The 23065-nt window shown below is 40.7% G+C and overlaps 3 protein-coding genes across 8 annotated transcripts in view; 1 reads left to right on the plus strand and 2 right to left on the minus strand.

Moving 5' to 3' along the window:
• The window catches only part of lpxn (leupaxin), a 665334-nt gene that overhangs the window by 30318 nt on the left and 611951 nt on the right, over positions 1 to 23065 (minus strand). The gene's annotated exons all lie outside the window — the stretch shown is intronic.
• On the plus strand, positions 3631 to 22544 carry fyco1a (FYVE and coiled-coil domain autophagy adaptor 1a). Of its 5 annotated transcripts, none has more exons than XM_046049038.1 (18): positions 3631 to 3672; positions 9383 to 9494; positions 10186 to 10292; positions 10590 to 10715; positions 11155 to 11261; positions 11520 to 11663; positions 11826 to 11919; positions 12035 to 14539; positions 15206 to 15298; positions 15986 to 16104; positions 16197 to 16364; positions 16995 to 17147; positions 17349 to 17578; positions 18457 to 18610; positions 19242 to 19334; positions 19423 to 19633; positions 20275 to 20384; positions 20625 to 22544. In XM_046049038.1, the coding sequence occupies exons 1-18, from the start codon at positions 3646 to 3648 to the stop codon at positions 20698 to 20700; spliced, it is 4629 nt and encodes a 1542-aa protein (XP_045904994.1). In that variant the 5' UTR covers positions 3631 to 3645; the 3' UTR covers positions 20701 to 22544. The 5 variants fall into 5 exon arrangements, with proteins under 5 accessions (XP_045904994.1, XP_045904993.1, XP_045904996.1 ...); XM_046049037.1 differs by lacking the exon at positions 3631 to 3672 and adding an exon at positions 7728 to 7817; XM_046049040.1 differs by lacking the exon at positions 3631 to 3672 and adding an exon at positions 7748 to 7817 and having other exon boundaries at positions 9380 to 9494.
• xcr1a.1 (chemokine (C motif) receptor 1a, duplicate 1) lies at positions 4708 to 7580 on the minus strand. 2 transcript variants are annotated; one of them, XM_046049111.1, is made up of 3 exons: positions 7505 to 7580; positions 6794 to 6833; positions 4708 to 6476 (listed from the first exon to the last, which is right to left on the minus strand). In XM_046049111.1, the coding sequence occupies exon 3, from the start codon at positions 6457 to 6459 to the stop codon at positions 5455 to 5457; it is 1005 nt and encodes a 334-aa protein (XP_045905067.1). In that variant the 5' UTR covers positions 6460 to 6476; positions 6794 to 6833; positions 7505 to 7580; the 3' UTR covers positions 4708 to 5454. The 2 variants fall into 2 exon arrangements, with proteins under 2 accessions (XP_045905067.1, XP_045905068.1); XM_046049112.1 differs by lacking the exon at positions 7505 to 7580 and having other exon boundaries at positions 6794 to 6889.

Genomic DNA, 23065 nt, shown 5'->3' on the forward strand with positions numbered 1-23065 from the left:
TACTTCTGGACAATACTATGCTACCTGATTGACTGTTGTTCTGAACACCTGTGCACTTTCACATTTTCACAGAGGATATTACAGTTGGACGCGATGGCCAGACCTCATGAGTACCTCTTCCTGGATGAGGCTGGCTTCAACCTGCAGAAACGAAGGCAAAGAGGCCGTAACATCATTGGCCAAAGAGCCATCACTGAGGTTCCTGGCCAACGGGGGGGTTATATTACTCTTTGTGCGGCCATGGGTTTGGAGGGGCTTGTCCACCGGCAGGCTGTCCTTGGGTCTTACAACACCCAACGTCTCCTAACCTTCCTAGAGGAGCTAAAAGATATCCTCCTGGACCGCCAACAACACCATCCTGGGCCCGAACATCCCATTTATGTGATCATTTGGGACAATGTACGCTTCCACAGAACAAACCAGAGAGTGGTTCACCACCAACAGTAACCACTTTTTAAACGTCTGTCTGCCACCCTACTCCCCTTTCCTGAACCCTATAGAGGAGTTCTTCTCATCGTGGAGATGGAAGGTTTATGACAACCATACACTAGAGAGAACCTCCTAAGGGCAATGGAGCTGGCGTGTGTTGACATCCCAGTGGAGAACTTCCAAGGATGGATCCGCCATTCCAGGGCGTTTTTCCCGCGGTGCCTGGCAAGAGACAATATAGCCTGCGATGTGGATGAGCTGATGTGGCCCGATGCAGCTCAGCGACATGATGCCGCACAGTGATTGTGGTGTAAATAAAAAAAACTTCACACCCTGATCATGTTTTCAAGAGTACTGTTGTGTGCAATAGATTCTGTTTTTGCATTGAGTTGTGTTACAGTAGTGTACAGAATTTACTATAGATTTATACTCTTCATGTGAAACTCACAAATCTAAATGCCCAATCCTCTGCAGAGATCTAAGAAGATCCATTATTGTAAAGTTTCTAAAAATATGCATTGGCAGTTATGAAACAAAGAACCTTCTCACAAATTGAGCATTGTGTTTTCAATTGTTTTGCTGTAGTGTGTAATGATGTGTATAGTGTTTACATTTTTGAAAGCTTCGAGCTGCTCTTTTGGTGTGAAAGTTTGAGTTTTGAAGGGAGAAGGTGTGGTTGTGTTTATGTAGCTTTAGAAAAGGGTGTTGTGTTTAGACATTGGAGAACATGGACGAAACGTTTGTGAAATGTGTTTTAGCATTTGAGGAAAAACTGTAATAACTCATTTACAAAGTTTGAGAGAACCCAGCTTTCTTTGCAGTGCTGTGGAAGTGGGGTTTTTTTCTGTTTTGTGACTTTATTTTATAATCGTACGCTGGGATGACCGGAGGCAGTATGTGGAGTCAGTTTGCCGCATTCCTTTTTATATAAAGTTCAACATCCAACCAAAACATTCTACAGTATATACATTGATAAAACAAATGACAAATTGATTCTTCATGTAATTGATTAATATTCAATCTAAATCTCTGAAACGTCTTTTTTACCGGATATATGATGTAATATCTTAAAGGATAGCCTACTACTTTTACTTTGTTGTTAAGACAGAATTTGTCTACAATAAGCCACATTTTCTGCCAATTTCTCCATAGAGTGAAGTCCAAAAGAGTCTGCCTGGAGACACAGTAAAACCTTGAATGCAGTTCCTGAACTGAGCGTCTCTTCTGACAGCCAGAAGTTTCAATCAATGTTTGACTGAAACTTTAGCCTCTCTGGGACAATCTAGTCCAGATTTGAGAGTTCTAGGTATAGTGGTTGTGGATCTGGACCTGGTCTGATGTGGTCTACACATGAAAAAAGCAGATAAATCATCCTTTAAAGTATTTTCACAAATTGAATAAAGGTTTCACAAATCTGAAACTGTTTGATTGAAACTTTAGCCTCTGTGGAATAATATAGTTCAGATTTCAGACCTCTAGGTATAGTTTCCCTTAACTTTCCCCTTAACTGCCCAATTGGAAGCCAAACCATAGTTCAGTTTGATCCGGACCGATATACTACCTCTTTCTGGGGTCTTTCACACCTACCTCATTTGGTCCGGACTTTCGGACTTTTCTGTTTGGTCCAAACCAAAATTGCAGGTGTGAAACTACGGACCACGGTCCGGATCAAACAAACCAAATTTGGTCCGATGAAAAGAGGTCTCGGTCCGGATCAAACTTAACCATGGTTTGGTTCGTTTCTGGTTTGAAAGCATTTTTTTTTGGATGGTTCGGACTTTCAGACTATTTATAGGAATTTTGGCGGTTGTCATGTAAACCGGAAACAAACAAATGCACGGAGAAATGCACTGAAATAAGGACACAATTATAAATCTCCCGTGACAGATCATCTTTTCAAATAGATGGCCATTATAGAAGCACACTGCCACATACATCTTTGGTTTCCCCTGAACCCTAACCCTTTCTCCTCCTTTCCTGTCAGCGACATTATAATGTTCGCACAACGAGGACGTTTATTTGCGAATTTGAACTAGGATTCAGTATAGTTGGTGCTGCAGATAGTAATGCCATAATAATAATATAGTGGCAAATATGCATATGTTCATTTTTTATTCATTCATTCTTGTCAAAGATAGGCTACCCGCTGAGTTGTTTAATAAACCAATCAATGTTAGGTTAAAGGAATTTGCAGGATGACCCTGCTTTTTCTTTTGTCAATGCAGTCGTCACATGGACGACGTCCATGTCCATTTCTCAGGTAAAAACGATATTATTTTTGCCCGGCCAGCCATCCTGCTTAAAGCAAGTAATTAATGCATTATGTTTTTCTGTCAAGCCCCAAGTTGGGAAACCATTAATCTGCATACATTTATGTGTTTGCAGGTGTTTGCTGAGTTCAACGCTTTACAAATGTTGAACCTATGCAACCAATTCTACTGCGAACTTGAGCGATACACACCACAACTGATTGCCCTGTACAGGCAGAAGGCCAAGAGAGCAGAGGCCCTGCAGAGATCCTCAGGATTTATGATCTTCAGGTGAGTTTAAGATTACCTTTGCCATAGCAACATTGTTGATCACATAATGGTCAGTCAATAAAGATTGGGTCTTCTGTACTAATAATGAAATTTGATTATGATATTGTCTTGTGATGACTAGGAGGACAGAGCCATCTACTTTCAATTGTCATTTCTCATTTGCATTTACTTTTGTAAGTTTTCCGGTACTTGATCACTGTGTTTTTTGGGCAGTAAAACACACAACTGACAATGAAAGTTGAAAGCGGACAGATAGCAGCCTGTATGTATCTGTCACTGTATGATACAGCAAGAAAGAAACTGAAAAGGGCAGTGCAAGCTGGTGTGTGTGCAGCGTTGCGCGGGACAGAACTGTAGGTGCTTGTGCAAATCTCCACATCCCAAAATTGAAAACTTAATACCAACCCAATGAAGGAATAGTCGAATATTTGGGTCCAGCCCTACTGCACTGGCTTCCAAATCTCTTCTTGACTTGTCTTTTAGTAGTTGCAGCTGGATGGATTTGTTGTTATTGCTATCAATATTATTATTATCTTAGAATTACATTGGTAGAACTGTTACACTTTATGGCTTGATGTGCCGTAAAAATATTGTATAATAATTTTGATTGTCAATCTAGGAACAACACGAGGTGCCCATCTGACCCTCCGTGGCCTCCCAGTGAACCTGCTAACGGATGACTGACGTCTTCAAAACCTGCAATGTAAGTACTCAGTGGACTCACAGAAATGTCTATCAACGACAAGTAATATGAAATGTTAATGTAATGAAATGTACTACTGAAAAGCAACTCGAATACCTCTTCCAGCAACTGACAGGTTTAAAGAGATGAAAGGTTTGTGTTTATTTGTAGTATATCTCAAAACAATGCTAAAATGTGTACAGTGAAAAGGTTACTGTTGGCATCCCCTTCATTGGCATGAACTACACATTTAAAGCTCCCTTTTATATTATTTAAGTAAAAGTGCTACTGATGGAATAAATGCATACTGTGTTTTCAACACATCAAAATACGTATCTCAATAAGAATCTGGAAATAGAGAATGTTCAACATTATTGCAAAAAAGAATGAAAACAAATTGCTTATCAAAATTGTTGCTGGTTAATTATCTGATCAAGCAGTCAATTACTTAGTCTAGTATGCAGAAATTAAATGTTTTTTAAAAATGTATTATATTTAAGTTAAGGTTTATTCAAATATTATTACCACAACTTAAAAAGTTTGAGGTAATCAGTTTCCCCAAATGTGGTGCGGACCAGATGAAGGCTGTATTTCGGTTTCCCTTGCTGCTGACAAAATTGAAGTGTGAAAAAAGTTCCCACTATATAATGGCCCACTAGAGGGCCTCGCCATTCTGCAAAGAGCCATCAGCTCTGCACCTGATTGTTCACACTTTTGTTTTTATGATTTTCCATTATAACCTTTATTGTCATGTTTTTTTAATGTTGGATATTATCTTTTCTATTCCCTTGCATTGTTCATGTAGACTGTGTTGTCATGTCTTACATCTTGAAGTCTTTCCTTATCAAAAAATCCTTTACACAAAAAAAGAGGTTTTACTCATTGCTCTTGTGCATAGAAACAGACAAAATCAAAAGTCTTTCATTTATCTTTAATAGATGCAAATCTATGCAGATTGTTTTAAATACTCATTTGAAGTTAATGGACATTTAATTTGGTAGAAATGCATTTTTACCATCAGTCAACATTTGATAAAGGCTCATAATGAAAAAACATGTCAGTTTAAAAAAGTTATTGTGGTTTTTAATGCAGGGACCAAGAAATGCAAATATTTTACAAAGCTTTTCACTGACTGGGACCATTAAATGGCTTAATTTTTTTGCGATGGTTGACATTATTATCCTTCAAGTTCTATTCTACACTAATCCACCTGTAAGCCACCTGAATATTGAAAATTGAATAGACTCAAATGAGAGCAGACTATTTTAACATCTTGCAAGCATCACAACAATGGGCTTACTAGCAAACTCCTTTCATAATTAAAAAAAATATTTAAAAAACTGTACTGTATTAAACACACTGTATTACATTTACAGAATAAGTCATAATTACAGTAATTTGAGTGAGAACTCACCATCACAAAAGTAATCTTAAATGGACATCATCATAAATCATATGAACATATTTGCTATAATGGCTCCACATCCACTGCGACTAATTAATACGTTTTGTACAAGCCCATGAAAAACATGACCTCCTTTTAAAGTGCCAGCAAATAACAATTCAATTCGCATCCCGTACAAACTACATATTATGACAAACACAGGCACTTGCACGCTGTAGTAAACAGCAAAAGTCAGATTTGAATACTGAACGCAGCTTGCTACAAACGGCAAATCTAAAACCAGTTCCTATACTTATGGTGAGATTAAACTGATTTTACTAAATACACACTGGACATTGTCATGTTTTAAATCAGAAGTGAAGAATTGAATGCAAGAAAATGATGTACCTCAACAGCAACTAGTACAATGACCCACGTGAGAAGTTTTGCACTCTAACATGCTGTTCTTCGACTGGCATTTGGCAAATGAACAGTCGATGCAGCATTGACTTCAAATGCCTCCTAAACTTCACACCAACAAATGCATAAAAGACAGGGTTCAGGCAGCAGTGGGAGAAAGCAATGAGCCGGCACATATAGAATGCATAGTCGAGCTGGATACTTGCTTCGCAGTTATGAAATGGTGGAACCAAATGGTCATCCAAGATCTTCAGAAAGATGACAACATTGTACGGCACCCAGCCGATGAAGAACACAGCCACGATACAGAAGACTAGCTTAACTGCTCTGTTCTTCGTGTGAGATCTTGATTTTGTGATTTTCCTAAGTATTTGAATGTAGCAGAAAGCCATCACTGCAAAAGCAACCAAGAAGAAAAGATTCTGTTGGGAGATACTAATGTTTTTCCACAGGGTAGCATCATATTCGCAGCCTTGGGAGTGTTCATCCTTGTGGTGGATTACGACGAGGGAGCTGTAGAGCAGGGAGGGCATGGCTGCTCCAATGCTGATCATCCACAGTAGGACAGAGACGAAAACCCCGGAGCTGAGTTTCTGAGTGCTCATGTCAGGGAGAGGCCGCACCACAGCCAGATACCTGTAGATGGTCATGACGGTCAGGAAGAGGACGCTGCTGTAAAACCCAGTGAAGAAAACAAAAGTCACAATTTTGCAGAGGGTCTCTGAAAACATCCATCCCCAGATATGGTAATGGGCCCAGAAGGGAAGACCGGTGGTGAAAACAAGGTCAGAAATGGCCAGGTTTAGGATGAAAATGTTGGTGAGAGACTTGAGGTTTTCAAACAAAGCCAGGATTACAAGGACGAGGATGTTTCCGATGAGGCTTAGTGTGATCACAAGAGAGAAGAAGACAGGAATGACAATGGATCCAAATTTGACCACCGCTCCCTTTTCACAGACTTCATCAGGATAGTCATATTCGCTGTAATTTAAAGAGTCCGTCATTTCTGTTAAACTGGATCCTAGGAGAGAAAAAGGATTAGTATGTGCATTACTGTTGGTTCTTTTCATCTTGCATATCAAGTGATTCATTTCTGGGATTTCATTTTATTGTTTAATGCAAATCAACAGAGACAGGAAGGGTAGTAATAGTAATGATGTTAAAGGTCTTTTTTAATGACTGTGTGTATGTGTGTATGTATGTATGTATGTATGTATGTATGTATATATATATATATATATATATAAAATCAGTAAGGAGGGTGCAATTAATGACAGTGAAAAAGTAAAATTCTTTTAAGAGAGCATAATAGCATTGTAAAGCAAAACACTGACCTACCTCTTGCGTGATGGGACGGATATGTTGTTGGATGTGACACCTTTTATATACTCAAAAGAGAGTTAAAAAAAAAGGGGATGTCTTTAGAAGTAGGAAATGAAACACTGAAAGTGTTTGTGCACAACAATTGATGCAGCAGAGGCCGATCTGTCCTGACTTTTAGTCCCTAGGTCAAGGTCTGGAAACACTTAATCCTACATTTCCCATAATGTACCCAATAGCATCTTTTAATTAGACCCTCCCTGCCTGGTAAATGCCTGTGTCATAAAACTCCAAGCTCTAACTGAGATTTCAGGTTTTTTCTAAGATTTGACAAACTCTTTCACAGAAAACATCACTAACTGTTTTCACAGACTCAGTGTTGCTAGAAAGCTGATCTTTGAGTGTTAAAAAAATAACTAATACTATTCTATTCTTATTTCTACCTTGTTCTGCAACACCCGAATGTCCTCTCTTGGGGATCAATAAAGGATTATCTTAAAATCAATTGAGTGTCCCTTTTAAGAAATGAGACCTCACTAAAACTGACCAATGAAATGGGTCATATTATCATATCATTTTAAATATCAGGTGATTTTATTTGTAGGTATCACAAATCACTATATATGCTTTCCACATCATAAAAGGCAGAGGTAATACTTGTAAACAGACGTTTTGTATGGTTGAAAGAGGTGCAGTTGCATTAAATATATTTCAAAAATATATTCATACCTTTCCCTGCAATTAAACCTGAAATGATTATGTTAAGGTCCTACTGTCAAATCAACAAAGGACCACAGAAAAGTGGGAGCATCTACGGCATAGACTGTAAGGTCGTGCTTGATCACATGACATTTTGTTTACTCTTCAGCCACAACCAAACTACCCAGTTTCAGGGTCCCGCCTACCAACCTCGTAGTCATTGGTCCGAGGGTTGCGCGTCGCTTTGTCAGTGGATGGCACAATGTCCATCACGAGACTGTCAACAAGTTTGTATGCACACAAACGATCTGAGTTGTTATGGACAGGAGTCATATCTGTAAAAGTATGTCAAACTTATTATTATTTTCTAATTATTTCACCAGCAACTACCTGGAGGCATGTAAGATTATTAAAGTTATCGTTTCTTGGTGAAGCCACTGTTGTTTTCAAACTGTCTGTCAAGGGATCACTGTGTCAGATACCGTCCCTGGGACAGCTTCAACGTCTGTAAAAGTTTGAGCTGCCAGCTGTGCATTGTTGTCCATCGTTCTTATATGTTAGAAAAGTAATATTTGCGCCGTAAGAGCCGATAGTTAGTGTTGTAAAACGGTTCTTGATGTTTCCAACTCACGCTAACCTAGTTAGTTATGCTAAGGTTAGCAGTTAGCTAAACTAATCTTAACATGGTTTAGGTAAACACGTTACTAAATTGTAAATGCTTGTGTATAAAAATGTATTTTGAGGCTGGTCTTACGTTACCACAGTGTAACCACTTTCATAATGTTGGGGATTTCTTAAAACACACTTACTGCATACTTTGTTGACGTTCTTATATCTAACAAACAGGAGGTTTCAGGAGGTGGACACAGTAACATTACCACCGTCACAGTATCAAATTACCAGTAACTTAAAACCTACAATAATAAATAGGCCTACTACCTCTGTAAATATTATAATTTTCATTTTAGTGGGCACTGTATCAGAGAGATGTTACTCAACGACCTGGCAGTCTTTGCAGCCATAATTTGTGTTGTTGGTGTTTAACAGACTTTTATTGCTGCACAGATATTGTAGTAGATTATATCTGGTCCACAAGCTGTTTTTACCCCGACTGTCATTTAGAGAATATTCAGTATTATGTGACAAACACAATCTTCTATACATTTTATAACACATTTTCTATGAAAGCATTGACATACTCTCAGACACTGTTTGGTTATGTAAAAGCATGGGAATTGTACATTTTGCAACACGTATGTCTCTTTTCTTATGGGTAATGAAAGTAAATTTTAGTGAAAAGTAAGTCACTGCAGTTGACAGTATTTTTTGTGGAGTGAGACTTGGTAAGAACGTGGTTTAGAGGTTAGTCTCATTGAACCAGAATCCAGCAAGAGCCAGATTCCATTTACATTAGAATATTTTAAAACACACTGTGCCCTTTTGCATCCCTGTTATTGCATCCCTATAATTTCATACAAATGATTAATGTACTTTATTGTTGCAGTTATATGAGAATGTAATTATGATTTTAGATAGTTTTAGATTTAGTTTGAATGTTACAAAACAAAAATCCATAGTTTGATAGAAATAAAAGATTACAGTTGAATAATAACTTAGCTGGTAGTCAAAAGAGCAGAATGTGTAAAAGGATATTTACAGATTATACAGTAACAGATCAAATTGCATGTGTGACAGAACATTATATCTATGTCAGGCTGACTTTCAGGGCTTAGAGCTACATTTTCTGCACGGAATTGGTCAATGTACCCATTATGAGCACTCTCAATAATGTGTAGCTCATTTATGTGTATCAAGCATGCACATGGGTGGCCACGAGAGAGTACAGTATGTTAGGTCATTCATGTCGATCTTTTGTTCCTGACTAGTTCTGATTCTCTGATTCAGCAGACTGGATGTGACCCTGTGACCCCTGGTTGCCAGGGAGAGAGCGGTGGGGCCATGGCTTCTGGGGCTTCGGTCGGGGAGAGCCAACTCCAGAGGATTATCCGAGATCTGCATGGTACGCCAGCTTTATGTGCGTGTGCCTGTTCGTGTGATTGTGTGTGAATAGACTGGCAGAGGGCAGTTGATGGCTGACATGGTGTGACTGAAGAGAGGAGAAAGGAGAGTCAGAAAGGTTTGCCATGGTCTCAGTGTCAAGTGTACGTACAGTCTTTACACCTGGAACAATCTGACCGCTCCTGCTCATCAAATCATTTGGGAAAACGTGCATCTGAACTCATGTCCCTGCAGTAAGGGTGTGGTGGAAGCCTTTGTGAGCATGCAGCGAGACAGAAAGTGCGTACTGAGGGTGCAACCATCACAGGTGTCCTTCCAGTTTTTGCGATGGATTCGAGGCAAGTGGTTGATTTAGAGACTAGATGTGGATGAAGAGTGTGGAACTGGAAAACCATTGAAAACGTAGGCACCTGGGCCATTTGTGTGTGAGTGTGTAACCAGAATGCACCAAGAGATGAAAATATTACAGAAGTATAATTTTGCACATCCTTTGAGCTATTTTTAGAATATGTGGTTTTAGGTAAGGTAACATTTTACTTCTTTTTTGCTCTTTTCTTTCCTGCTACTTTATATAATGTATGTACCTGTAAGAAGGATGTGTATTTTAAATGTGTGTTCCAAGTGAAATCTGCGTGCCACCTGTTTGAATGAACCCTGTTATTAATCAATGATTCGAACTATGTGAATTTCAGAGGCTGTTGCAGACCTTGCAAAGGAGTACAGGGAAAGTGGGGAGCCAATCACAGATGACAGTACCAGCCTGCACAAATTCTCCTACAAACTGGAGTACCTGCTACAGGTTTGATTTTGCTAACAGTATATTGTCTCACCTGGGTAATTGTCTCCCAATTACTCAAGGAAGATGTGAATAGATCATTAATTCTTCCCAAATAAGATACTAGAAATAGTTAGAAAAATGTGATGTCTGCTCTTACAAAATAAATAAAAGGAGGAATGTGTGATGATTAATTCATATCTTTGGATCCAACATGGATAACTTTTTTTTTTTATTGCTAAAAAGTAAGTTGCCTCAAAAAATGATCCATGTTCAACAGTTTTTTTTTCCAACTGTACCTATATATGTATCTATTTTCAGTTTGACCAGAAGGAAAAGACCACATTTCTCGGTACAAAGAAGGATTATTGGGAATATTTCAACGACTGTCTGGCTAAGATCAAAGGAGCCAATGATGGGATCCGTTTTGTCAAATCCATCACTGAGGTATAAGGATTTTTGTTGTTGTTTACAATTACGCAACAACTATAGCACTGATTATATACTGATCATTAATAATATTAACCTAAAGTCGTTGTATCTGTTTTACCTCCACCCACAATGACTCAAAAAGATTTTTGCTTCCTGTTTCTTTCTCATCTCTTATAGTATACAGACATGGCACAACATACACAAAGAGCCTGTCATATAAAAACATTTCATCCAATATTTTATGTCTTCTTTCTTTTTTATTGTTTGTTACATTTAAAATAGCTCTTATCTACATGTTTATAGCATGTTTTGGTTGAGATTAAAATGACAATTTAGATTAGATACTGAATAGTCGAACTTTCTAATTTTTGACTTGTGAGATATCCGTGCTGTGTGAGCATAAAGTACCAGTTGAAAGCTCCGTGTAAAACCAAGTCATCTATTGCTTTCATAGCTGAAGACATCTCTGGGGAAAGGAAGAGCCTTTATCCGTTATTCTCTCGTACATCAGCGACTGGCTGACACCCTGCAGCAGTGCCTGATGAACCAGAGAGTCACCAGGTAAATCTGCACAATACAGTCCGTTTGCAAAGTTTAGTTTTTTGCTTTCATTTAAAATAGGAAGAATGATGGGCTTTTGTTGATAAGCAAGTAAAGTGAAGTGTGTTATTTTTGAGGAATTTCTGTATTTCCTGCTTGAAATGTCATTTGTGTCAAGGTTTAAATATGGGACAAAGTTCCTTTTTATTACCCAGTGTATTGTTTCTAGATGTTCTGCTTTGTCTAACTGTAACCTCAACCTCATCTCTCTTCCCACAGTGACTGGTACTATGCGAGGAGCCCCTTCTTGAAGCCCCACCTTAGTGTTGACATTATAAATCACCTATACGAACTCAATGATGTCCAGTTTGATGTGGCTTCCAGAGGTCATGATCTTGATGCCTCCTGGCCTACTTTTGCAAGGTAACAGGCAAATCATGACAAATGTATCTGTCAGATATCTAAATAAGCATCAAAAAATTATTTGTTTGTCCAAACACAGCCTTTGCACCTACTTTGGAGTTTATTCCAGATGTGTGATATTTACCAATGTTTAGAGTATCAGATTTATTTTCTGATCAACAGGAGGACACTGGGAAGTGCAAACTCACCTGGCCACATGTGGAAACCACCCAGTCGTAGTTCGAGTATTAACAGTCTGGCCAGCACTTACTCCCAGGTAACTGATGTACAGTATGTCTCTATTTTATCATAATTTTAAAATGATAGTTTGATGTTCATCACTATTTCTCTGTTCCTTCTCTTCTCCTCTGGTTCCCCTTGCAACCATCTAGCAAGCACCCGAATTCCCCTCTAGCCCGGACTATGGTCAAGGTCTGCTGAATGACCTGAACGAGTCTCTGCCTGCCTGCACCGAAGATATCAGCACAGTTGAAGACCTTCGCCTGGAGCTAGACCAGTCAGAGCTGAAGCAGCGAGAGTTCCTAGATAAGGTGCAACAGCTGGGCGAGGAGGCTGCTGAGCTCAGGGGGGTGGTCGTGGAGCTCCAGAGGCAACTGGATGTGTCCCTTTCTGCCCAAGAGAAGCAGCAGGGCTTGCAGGGAGAACTCAAGGCTCTGCAGGGGAGAGAGGAGGCCCTGTCCAGGGAGGTCGAAGTGCTCAGGACTGGGGAAAAGGCCAGGGAGGCTGAACAACAACTGCTCCAGGAAAAGTTGGCAGCTGCTGAGGGGAAGAACATAGAGCTCCTGGCCAAGTTGGACGGGGTTCTGAATGAGAAGGGCCAGCAGGCAGCCAGTTACTTTGATTCAGCTCAAAAGATACATGAGTTGCTGGACAGATTGAAAGAGGCAGAGAAAGGGAAGATGGAAGCTGTAGCTGAGGTAGAGGAGAAGAAAAGACAGGCAGAGAGGTTAGAGGAGGAGCTGAGAGCCAAGGAGGCAGCCAAAAGGGATGGTGAAACCAAACTTGGAGTGTTAGTTGCATCTGTGTCTGAGGAGAAGGCCAAGTTGGAGGCGAAAGTGGATGAACAGTGCATCGCCCTTGATAAGCTGCAGGGGGCCTTGACAGTGAGAGAGAAGGAGGCAAGTAACCTACAAAGGCAGCTGCAGGACCTCCAAAGATCTCTAGAGGAGAAGGAGAAAGACATGGAAGAGGTTAAGAAGAGAGCAAACCAAGATAAAGATGAAATGCAGAAGAAGGCTGGAGGCTTAAAAGAGTCTTTAGAAACAGAAGTCACTACCCTTAAGGAGAAGCTAAAGAGGAAAGAGGCGGAGCTTACCTCGAGCTGTGAGACACTACAAAAGCTAGAAGCCAAGAACCAAAGCCTGACCAAAGAGAGGGACAAACTGACCACAAACCTTGTTGAGCTGGAGGGTAATGTCAAAGAACAAGCCGCAAAGATAGAAGACTACAAGACTCAGTGCGGCAACCTAATGGAACTAAATGAGAAACTGTTGAACCGGGTGAAGAGAAATGAGGAGCTGAAAAAGGAGATGGCAGAAAACAGAACAGCCCTTGAAGCTGAATTAGCAGCTCTAAGGGCTTCCGAGAAACAGCTTCGGGGCCAGCTGGACGACACCAAGATGACCGTGGATGAAAAAGAGAAGCGCTTGCGTGAGGAGAACCGCAACCTGGATGAGAGTTTGCAGCGAGCCACCATGGACGCAAAGCTCTCAGAGGCCACGTCAAAGCGACTGGAGCAGGAGAACCAGAGTCTGAGAGAGGAGCAGGACACTGTGAAAGCAGCTCTTAGCCGCATGCAAGCTGACCTGAAGAGTGTTCACGGACAAATCGGAGAGTTGGAGAAGAACTTGGGAGCTTCACGCAGGAATGAAGCAAGCCTTGAAGAGCAGCTCCAAGCCAAAGAGGCCCAGCTAGAGAGTAAAGAGAACAACCTTGTTGAGCTGCAGTCCAGGTTAAAGATTCTGGAGGCCAGGGAGAAGGAGCTGGAGATTGCCAAAGCTGATGCAGAAGCAACCTGTGCTAAACAGACAGAAGTAATTGAAAGGGTTGCCTCTGAGAAACGGATGATGGAGACATCTCAGCTGGAGAGGAGCGCGGTCCAGGCAAAGGAAAGCCAGGAAGTGAAAGTCAAACTGACTACGGTCGAGGGCCAGTTGGAGGTGAGCATGAAAGATGTGTCCAGGCTCCAGGCAGAGATCCTGGACCTCAGGGTGCAGGTAAAGAGGTCTGACGAGGAAAAGCTAAAATCACAAGCACAGCTGGAGGTGACGGAAGCCCAAAGAGATGAGCTCAGGACTCTGACTGAGCAGCTTAAAGCCCAGACAGAAGCACTGAATCAGAGGCATGTAACAGAGCTTCTGGAGTGCAAAAAGAAAGAAGGGGCGCTGATTGAACAGCGTGATCGAGAAGTAGCTGCCCATGCCGAGTTGGCCATCTCTGCGGCAGCCATCCGAGAAAGGCTGTCCACCCTCAAGGCAGAAAATGACAGACTAGCCTTAGAGAACAGCGAGGCACGTGAAGGTCTACACAGGGCAAACACAGAGATGGCGGAGTTGGGGATGACCATCTGTAAGCTAAGTGCAGAAAAGGAGGAGGCCCGAGAGCACTGGGCAGGGGACGCTGCCAGGATTGAAGAGCTGGAGAAACAGGTGGAGCGAATAGAAGAGAGCATGACAGAACTACGGCTGGAGAATACCAAACTAAGAGAGGAGCTGACACAGAAGGAGAAACTTCCGGAGACTATCATAGAGCTCCAGGAGCAGTTGAAAAAAGCCAAGAACCAAATGCAGTGCGTCAAGGACTCTGGCCGAGAGGAGGCGGAGGCCATCAAGTTCCAAATGAGCTCAGAGAGCATGAATCATCAGGTCCAGATGAAGGTGAGTTAGTCATGACTTGTATTACACTCAAGATAGTAATTTGTGCTTTTGGGACTAACATGTGATCTGTGTCTTGATATATTATCTGGATAATGAGGCTGTCTGACTCCTCAATAGACATGGCACATCCCAGGTCAAGGGAAGCAATGACACTAATGGATGTCATTAATTTCTAAATCACTTTTTGCGAGGGAAGTCTTGCTTAGCGACTTGCCAGGCTTCCTTAAGCTAGTGAGAAGAAGCGAAGTTAGGTGACCTTTCAACTTGCCGATGCAGATATTTTTCTAAAGCATGTGCTCACCATGGACCTTGCCATGAAAGTTTGTGCAGACATTCATTGACCCCAGAAGATAAAACCTAAGGACCCCTGACTTTGACAAAATTTTAATTTGTCTACTACTTTGGTTTATGACTAAATAGCTGCAAAACTTGTGACATCAAAACTAATACTTTGTGATTAGTGCTAATTAGCAAATGTTAGTGTGCTAAAACTCTGAATGAACGGGTTGAACATTGTAAAACATATATGTTTAGCGTTAGCATTGTCATTGTAAGCATATTAGTGTTTATTTCAAAGCACCACTGTGCCTAAGTACAACTGTACAGAGCGACTGTGTCAGTAGACTCCACTGATTTCCCTTCTCTTGTGTTACACTCACATTTCAGAGTGTGAATGAGCAGCTGGACAAGGTGAAAGCCCTGCTGCAGGAGGAGCTGAAAAATGTGTCCAGCTTGCAGGCCAAAGTGTCTGAATTAGAGGTCTGTGTCTTTCAAGCATCAAATACAGTGATTCATGGTCACATAATAAGCAGATACCTGGTGGTGTTAGTGCATTCTGTAATCTTTGGAGAGCATGTGCATTTAAAGAGAGATAGATTTATACAGTGATCAGAAAAAATGTGTCAGATAGAACCAGATATGATTAAGAACAGAGTAAAGCTAGATAGCACTCAAAAGTGCAACAATCCTATACATAGCCTGGAACAGGCACCAACGCATTTATCATTAGTGGATTTGCAGCAGGGATGGAGAAAAGGAAGCTACAAGCCACAGGGGACATAATAACAGGGACATTATTTAGTACTCATTAACAGTCGATGATTATATGAGAGAGTTTTTTCAGGCCTTTGTTTTTTTATAACGAGACGCTTTGATTGCTTGAGCAGTTTTCTTTGATTGTAGAAGGTATAACACACTACATTCAAAATCACTGCAGTGTACTGGTCCTAGTACAAATAATAGCTTAATGAATTTGCATTGAGATCATATTTTTGCCTCAATGGTTTGATTTGTTTACAGATCTATATAATATATTTTTAAGATTTAATTTAGCCTGTGTCTCTCCAAAATCGGCATGTTTCTATAGGTCAGAAGAAAAAAAACAATTCTTTAAATTATTGAAAGAGATTTTTGTACTGATGGGTATCTTTATGTGTGTTCTTAAAGGCTGTGAATGAGCAATACTTGCAGCTAACTGGTGAGAAAGATGCTCACATCACAAAGACAGAAACAGCCGTTCGTGAGGCTGAGAGTGAGATTCAGCAACTAAGAGACGGACTAACCAGGTGCGTTTATGAACAGTGATGCCTGTGAATTTCTTCTCCTTTTGGCACAGAAAGATATACTGACTTATTTTCTATGCATCTGCTCTCGTCAGCGCTGAAGAAGCACACTTGGCTGTGCAAAAGGTCTGCGAGGAATTGACACAGAAACTCAACACAGCAGAAGCTGACAAACAAAACCAGTGGCTGAAGATGACTGCAGAGATCGATGACCTCAACAGAACCAAGGTCAACCTTGAAGAGAGGCTCATCGAGCTTATAAGGTATGACCTGTCTGAAGTACCTCTGTCAGCAGCGTCAATGCTGTCTATTGCAACAGGCATAGAGTTTCTTTGACGAGAAGATTGCAGGAAATACGCTGAGAGGCCAACATGAGAGGTAAAGTTTAGTAGAAAGAAGCTGCAGATTAGAACAACAACTTTTTATGCATCATTCTTTGCTGGATTCAGGAACCACTGTTGCCTCAAAAGCTTTCATACTCATGAAAGAAAACACAAGTGCAATGATTCGGTCAACTCCTTTGGGATAAGCCCACATGACATATGTTGTGTATACAACATCCTAGTATAAAATAACAATTACAGTTCAGTCCACGGACAGGACATGCTAAATTTGTTCAGTCTTCAAAGATCATGAAGGTTAGTGAAATTTATTTTACAGTATAGCCAGCTTCCATTTGCCTCCAGAGCAGCTTTTGAAACATTCAGCATTAAATGTGTTAACATCGAACGGAACACAATTCTAAACAGCAAGTAAGTTTATTTGCATCGATTTGAAGAAAAAAAAAAAACATTTCAAAACTTGACATTTAGTCCCAGTTAAGACAATATTTGTTAAGATAGCATCGAGTAACCCTAAACGTCCATGCGTTTGTGTTTTTTGCATTACATTAGGGACAAAGATGCTCTGTGGCAGAAGTCAGACGCTCTGGAGTTCGAGCAGAAACTGCGGGCAGAAGAGCGCTGGTGGTTGGTGGATAAGGAGGCCACACACTGCCTTGGCTGCCAGGGCCAGTTCAGCTGGTGGCTGCGCAGACATCACTGCAGGTGGGTGGGCACTGGGGGCTATGTTATACTGTTGCTCCTGTCAGTCTCTGTACCTATCCTGTTTGATCTTCATGCTACACATAGCATCACTTGCATGCTTACTCAATATGAAAGGCATCAAAAATATGTTTTAGTAACACAAGTATAGGTCTGCTATGGAAGAAAACCCATTTATTTTTTCATACATTCATTATTCTTTAGGCTTTGTGGTCGCATCTTCTGCTACTACTGCAGCAACAACTTTGTGATGACCAAGCACTGTAAGAAGAAGGAGCGCTGCTGCAGGGACTGTTACACCCAACACAGCGCGGTGGTGGAGAGGTTCACAGCGGCAGAGCTGAGTCCTTCCGACACTCAGCCCCCTCCACTGGGAGCTGGACCTCAGCCACCTCCTGAACCAACCCCGTATAAGCCCACTCCCAGGGTAACAGGTAGGCAGGGAGGCAAGCAAGGAACAAAAACACATGCTAACTAGACAACTGCAGAAAGTGGCCCTAAGTTTATGCTTTAGTTCTCTGGATGGCTGTCTTGTTTTATTGTGAGTTAAATGGGAAGCAGAAGTAAAAGACTGACGTTATCACATTGAGGAACAAGGACAGACACCATACCACTGAATTCTTCTTCAATAGACAGAAGGGGAAGAGGTTAACATTTCCATTCAGAGATGTACCTCTTTTGCTTTTACTGTAAAGAAGGCTGCAAAATGTTAGGTCTATTTTTGTAGTGGCTTGCTCGTAAAATCCACTGGCTCCAGCTGTGGCTTATCGCGGCTATTATATACAATGCTTGTGAGTCAACCAGACGGTGCCGCAGCGTGTCCCAAAAGCGGCTCTCCGCTCCACAGAGAATAGGTAGCAGGTCTATTTTTGACGCAACAACGAATAAAAACAACAATAAACACGGTTAAAACAGACACAAAAAGAAATCATTTAATTATGTAGGCCTATGTAGGCCTTCTTAATCAAAGTAGAAGCACAAAAAGCAAACACTGATTACAAATCAACAAAATCTAAACATGTCAGCAAAATCAGGCAGGCAAAATGCTCTGATTCTGAAATGCTCCTTGTGGGAAATGCAGCCTGAAGGTGACGGAACGAAACGGCTGCACGCTCTGCTGCTGAAACACTTTTGAGACTCTTCCAGGGGACTTTGACGCGGGGCTATGGACGTATCAAAACTGTGGCGGAGCCGTAATGTGCTGCATATGCAATAAGATTTTGTATACTGTCTAATCAGAAGACTGTACCATGAGAACAGGTAGAGGTCCAATTGTCCAACAGTTAAATTAATACATTCTTGTTCCTCCCAGTTTCAGATCCAAGCAACAGATCTGACGATGGGGCTTTTGACATAATAACAGAAGAGGAAGTGAACGGCGTCTACGACAGTGACACCACCTCCCAGACCACTGGAGGCTCACTGGAGGAAGATCAAGACCGACGGCATCCAGGAGCCCTGCATATGTGAGTGTAATATTTATCTGGGGACAGAGAAGAGGGATGAGTTGGCACCTCATTTTGTTCTTAAAACCGCCAAACAGCTAGGCTTTCTTCCAGGTTGCCATGTTGTTTTCACCATAACACCTTGAAAAGTGGGAAGTAGGAAAATGAGAAGAGAACTAGTTCCGTGTCATCAATAATGCACCATCAATTGGTCAGGGGAAATGGGGGAGGGAAGGGAGAAGTGACACAGGTACTAAAGGTGGTGGAGAGAGGCATGTGTTACTATTTTGTTGCTCAACTGTATGGAGTGAGTAAGTGCTGCTGTCAAAAAAGTACAACATTCAAAGATGTACCTCAAAGATAACTGGAAGGAAGATGAGGTAACACTGAACACTGCCATTCTGAGTTGTTACGGTCGTTCACCCTTTCGGCCCTGCAAACCAAATATTGTTGGTTGGCATGATACACATCCCTACCGATTTGCGTGCTCGGGAACATCACCAAAGACACCAGATTTAAAAACTGGTATCTGGTATACTGTGAAATACAGAGAGATTTACCTGATGGTGTTAGGCTTAATCAGCATTGTGTGATAGTTACATGCATTGAAAACAAAATAATTACTTTTTGTGTCATGTCTTGGATTTTGCAGAGGCACAGGAGATGTGACCCCTGATGACCCTGAAGAGAATGTCCCCACTGTTCAGGATTCAGAAATAAACCTTCTTAAATCAGGAGAAGTCACGTGAGTCTTGACCTCCATATACTTAATGTGTTTGTGTATGCCACCTTGTATAAATCCCACTCTTAAAATTAATTTGTTCTTATTGCAGGATGGCTGTCCCTCTCACCATTGATGATATTTCTCAGTTCTGGGATGGTTCCAGGGAACTCTTCATCAAGTCCAGCTGTTACAGTGTGATAAGTGTTGCTGTGGGTGATTGTGGGCCAACCATCAGCTGGATGTTTTCCTCAGAGCCAAAGAGCATCTCCTTTAGTGTGGTTTACAGGGAATCCACTGATACCCAGGTGGAACAGGCAAAGGTAAAAGCATTTTTATGTCTCTGCACTAAGAGCAATGTGTTGTGAGGCCCAGGAGCCTCTTGGAACCTATACACTTATACAGTATAGAAGCCCAATGAATGTGAACATGCCCTGACATCATTCGCGCCCTGTGTGCGTCTGCCACAGGAAAAGACCAGGACGGCAATGTGGCTGAAAGCATGAGGCTGAAGGGAATGCTTTCCAGTTGTTAGAAACTGCAGTAAAAGTTATTGCCAGACACAATGCATGGACCCTGCGTGTGCTTTCATTGGCACCCCCTGCAGTGAGCAGGGCTGTTTGCTAGATCTTTTAAATTTGACCCTGCACTTAAAATGGCAGGGGTTGTACATGAGTTATGTCCTTTAGTCTCATATTCCCCTCCCCTCCCTCTCTTGCCAATATTTCCTGTTGTGTGATTTTTTTTTTTGTTATATATTTCTAATATATTTAAATTATTATGATAATGATGACTCCGTTGTTGCTGTCCAACAAACAGTCATGTAACGTAACAAAGAACAAGTTCAGAGTATTATTGATAGTATTACAGATAGATTGGCCTAGCAGGGGGAGCTTTGTTGAGCCTCTGACAGAACCTGTACCTTGAGTTTCACTTCAGACCAATGTTTCTGTTCTTCTCTCAGGTCCTGATTCCTCTGACTCGCTGCAATTCCCATAAAGAGACAATTCAGGGACAGCTGAAAGTCCGACAACCTGGCCTGTACACGCTCATCTTTGACAACTCCTTCTCAAGGTATGGAACTCCTGACGTGAAGCGCCCTTGTCCGGAGAAGCTTGTGAATTACAGAAATGTTTGATCTCTTATTGTCTTCACCATTTCCTGCCACTGTTGGGCACATGTGTCACACACACACAAAAAAACACACGTGTATGTGTGTGCAATTGGCCTGTAAGCCGACTTCCTATTTGGCCTCAGCGTCTCGTTTCAGTTAATCAGATTTCAGTCCTTTGATGAGAAACCTTTTTCCAACAGGTTTATCTCCAAGAAAGTCTTCTACCATCTGACCATGGAGAAGCCCATAATCTATGATGGAAGCGACTTTGCCTGAGGCTGGATAGTGCACGCTTCCACAGAGGCATCATCAGGATGTCACTGTGGCAGCTAGAGGGAGACTGAAGATGGCAATTCAGTGACTTTTTGTAATTGGATTTGCTCTGTTTTGTTCCCAAAACCTGCTTTTACCCAAGTATTTTATGTTTTCAAAAATGTTTCTGTATTATTTAACTCTGTAGTTTTAATGTTTTCAGCTGTGCACATGTTGGTGGTCCACAAGATGAAAGAGGTTTTAGGAAGGAAAAGAAAGAGAAATGTTTATGCAAGTTTTATGGTGATTTTTAAAATATAAACAAAGTAATATACATACCTTTAGTTCAGCTAGGCTAGGTTTTAAATTAGTAGGGCGTTCAGTTAGTGTGGAATTTTATTAGTTCTTTCTGTCATTTTTGTCGGTCTTAGTTTTAGTTTGGCCTCTCTTTTCACAAATATGCTGCTATGTCAGGGAATGCAGATCACTACAAGTAACGCTGTCTGTATGAAAAATTATAGACGACTGTTGTCAGACTACAAATATTTATCTGCAAAAGATGTCTATGAAGACCCGGGAAAAGATTTTTAAATGTACAAAATCACCGCCAGTTTAAAATGTTTCAGGTGTTTGTGCAATCTTTTTAATCAAATGGCCAGAAGTGGTTTACCCGTGGCTTTTTTGTGACTTGACTTGTCTGGTATGTTTTCACTTTGCCAGGGTAGGAAGGAAACAAAGTAATAACGAGGAACTGGCCTGGGAAAAGTTTCTATTTGATAACAAAGCATACAAACTTTGTGGAAATCTCAGGAGTGTGACACAGAATTGTCCTCCATTGGTAGCAAGTCCTAAGTTTATGTTTTTGGAAAACTAAAAAAAAGATGCAAAACTGCCGTGTTAATTTCTGTGTAAGGAGACCTACAAACAGGCTTTCTCCATCCAGTTTAGATCCAGTGGTTCTCAAAGTGGGGTCCCTGTACTTAATTCCATCTATAAGTAACACAATGACAGAACATATGACTGTTTTGGTGGATTTCATTCTCTTTTTGTAATTAAACCTCCAAATGCAAAAATCCTATGAGAGAAGCAACCCTGGGACAAAATCTTATCAAATGGGGGTCAGTGATCTAATTTGTGTCCATTTAAGGGTCCTTGATGTGAAAAGTTTGTGAACCACTGGTTTAGAGGATCTAATGAAGCAGTGCCTGTACCTACACAGGCTGACTTTGTGCCATTTCAACAACATTGAGTTATAGTATATAAATGCCTGTTGAGTAATGACTTACTGTACTTTCAAAGTGCCTATTAACTCTAATTGCCAGGGATTAGTTTGCTTTTGTAACTGCACATTTAATTTGATCAGAGTATGACAAAATTAAGATTGGATTTTATTTGAATCTCTGGACTCTTTTTGTCACATGTTTAGATGAACATCTGCACTGCACTGTCAGTAATCAAATGGGCCTGAATATTGTGTGCTGTAAGCAGTAAGAAAAAAGCGAGCTTGGTCACTTTTGGATACAACCTTTCGTCACTTACTGAAGCAAGGGCTTATCTCTATGCTGCTTTTGTTGAGCTCAGTTTGCATTTTACAGTCAGATCTCTTATATTTTTTTGACGAGTGTAAGTTAGTGCTATTTGTATGCAAAGCCTGATAATTTCAGAGTTGCACTTTGTGATATTGATTTTATAAATTGTTACAAACAATACTAAATCTGTTAAGTTTACATCTTTGTCAAATAATTCACACTGGGATAGATTTTTTTCTACTTCCTGTTTGGATCATTTTGGAATAAAATGTGCATGAATCATCACTATGAGCAATATGTCAAACACCCAGTAAACATGAATAAAATGATATCCACTAATCTGTGTCTGGCTTTGTGTTTGACAGCTTGAAACTTAAGAACAGTGAGATCAACATTTAACCTGAGTGCAGCCTCATTCATTCAGAAATCGGACATGAGCAAAGACATCAACATGCAAACAAGTATGTTTCCTGTCTAACGATACATCTAAATTTACATCAGAAGAGATGTAGACTGAAGGGGGAAGCATTTTTATGATGCATAAAACCAGACAGTTCAACACAGACAACAGCACTCAACTGAGAATAAAAGCTACAGAAGTTTATTCTGCCATGAACCATGAGACAAACATGTCCTCTGTTCATTTTATTTTGATTTAGTGTGGCTTCACAGAGTAACATCACCTCAGCAGTGCAGTAGCCAAAGACAACCATTGTCATGTCGTCTGTATTTTACCCTAAGGAATGTTTAATAGTATCTACCTGTCTCTGTAACACTGTTGGACATCATGTGTGGAAATGGCCAATACTCTAAATAACAGATAATATTGATTGATAATGAAAATAGTTGTTACTTGAAGC

Source organism: Micropterus dolomieu, linkage group LG05 (assembly GCF_021292245.1).
Source record: "Micropterus dolomieu isolate WLL.071019.BEF.003 ecotype Adirondacks linkage group LG05, ASM2129224v1, whole genome shotgun sequence".
Lineage (NCBI taxonomy): Eukaryota > Metazoa > Chordata > Actinopteri > Centrarchiformes > Centrarchidae > Micropterus > Micropterus dolomieu.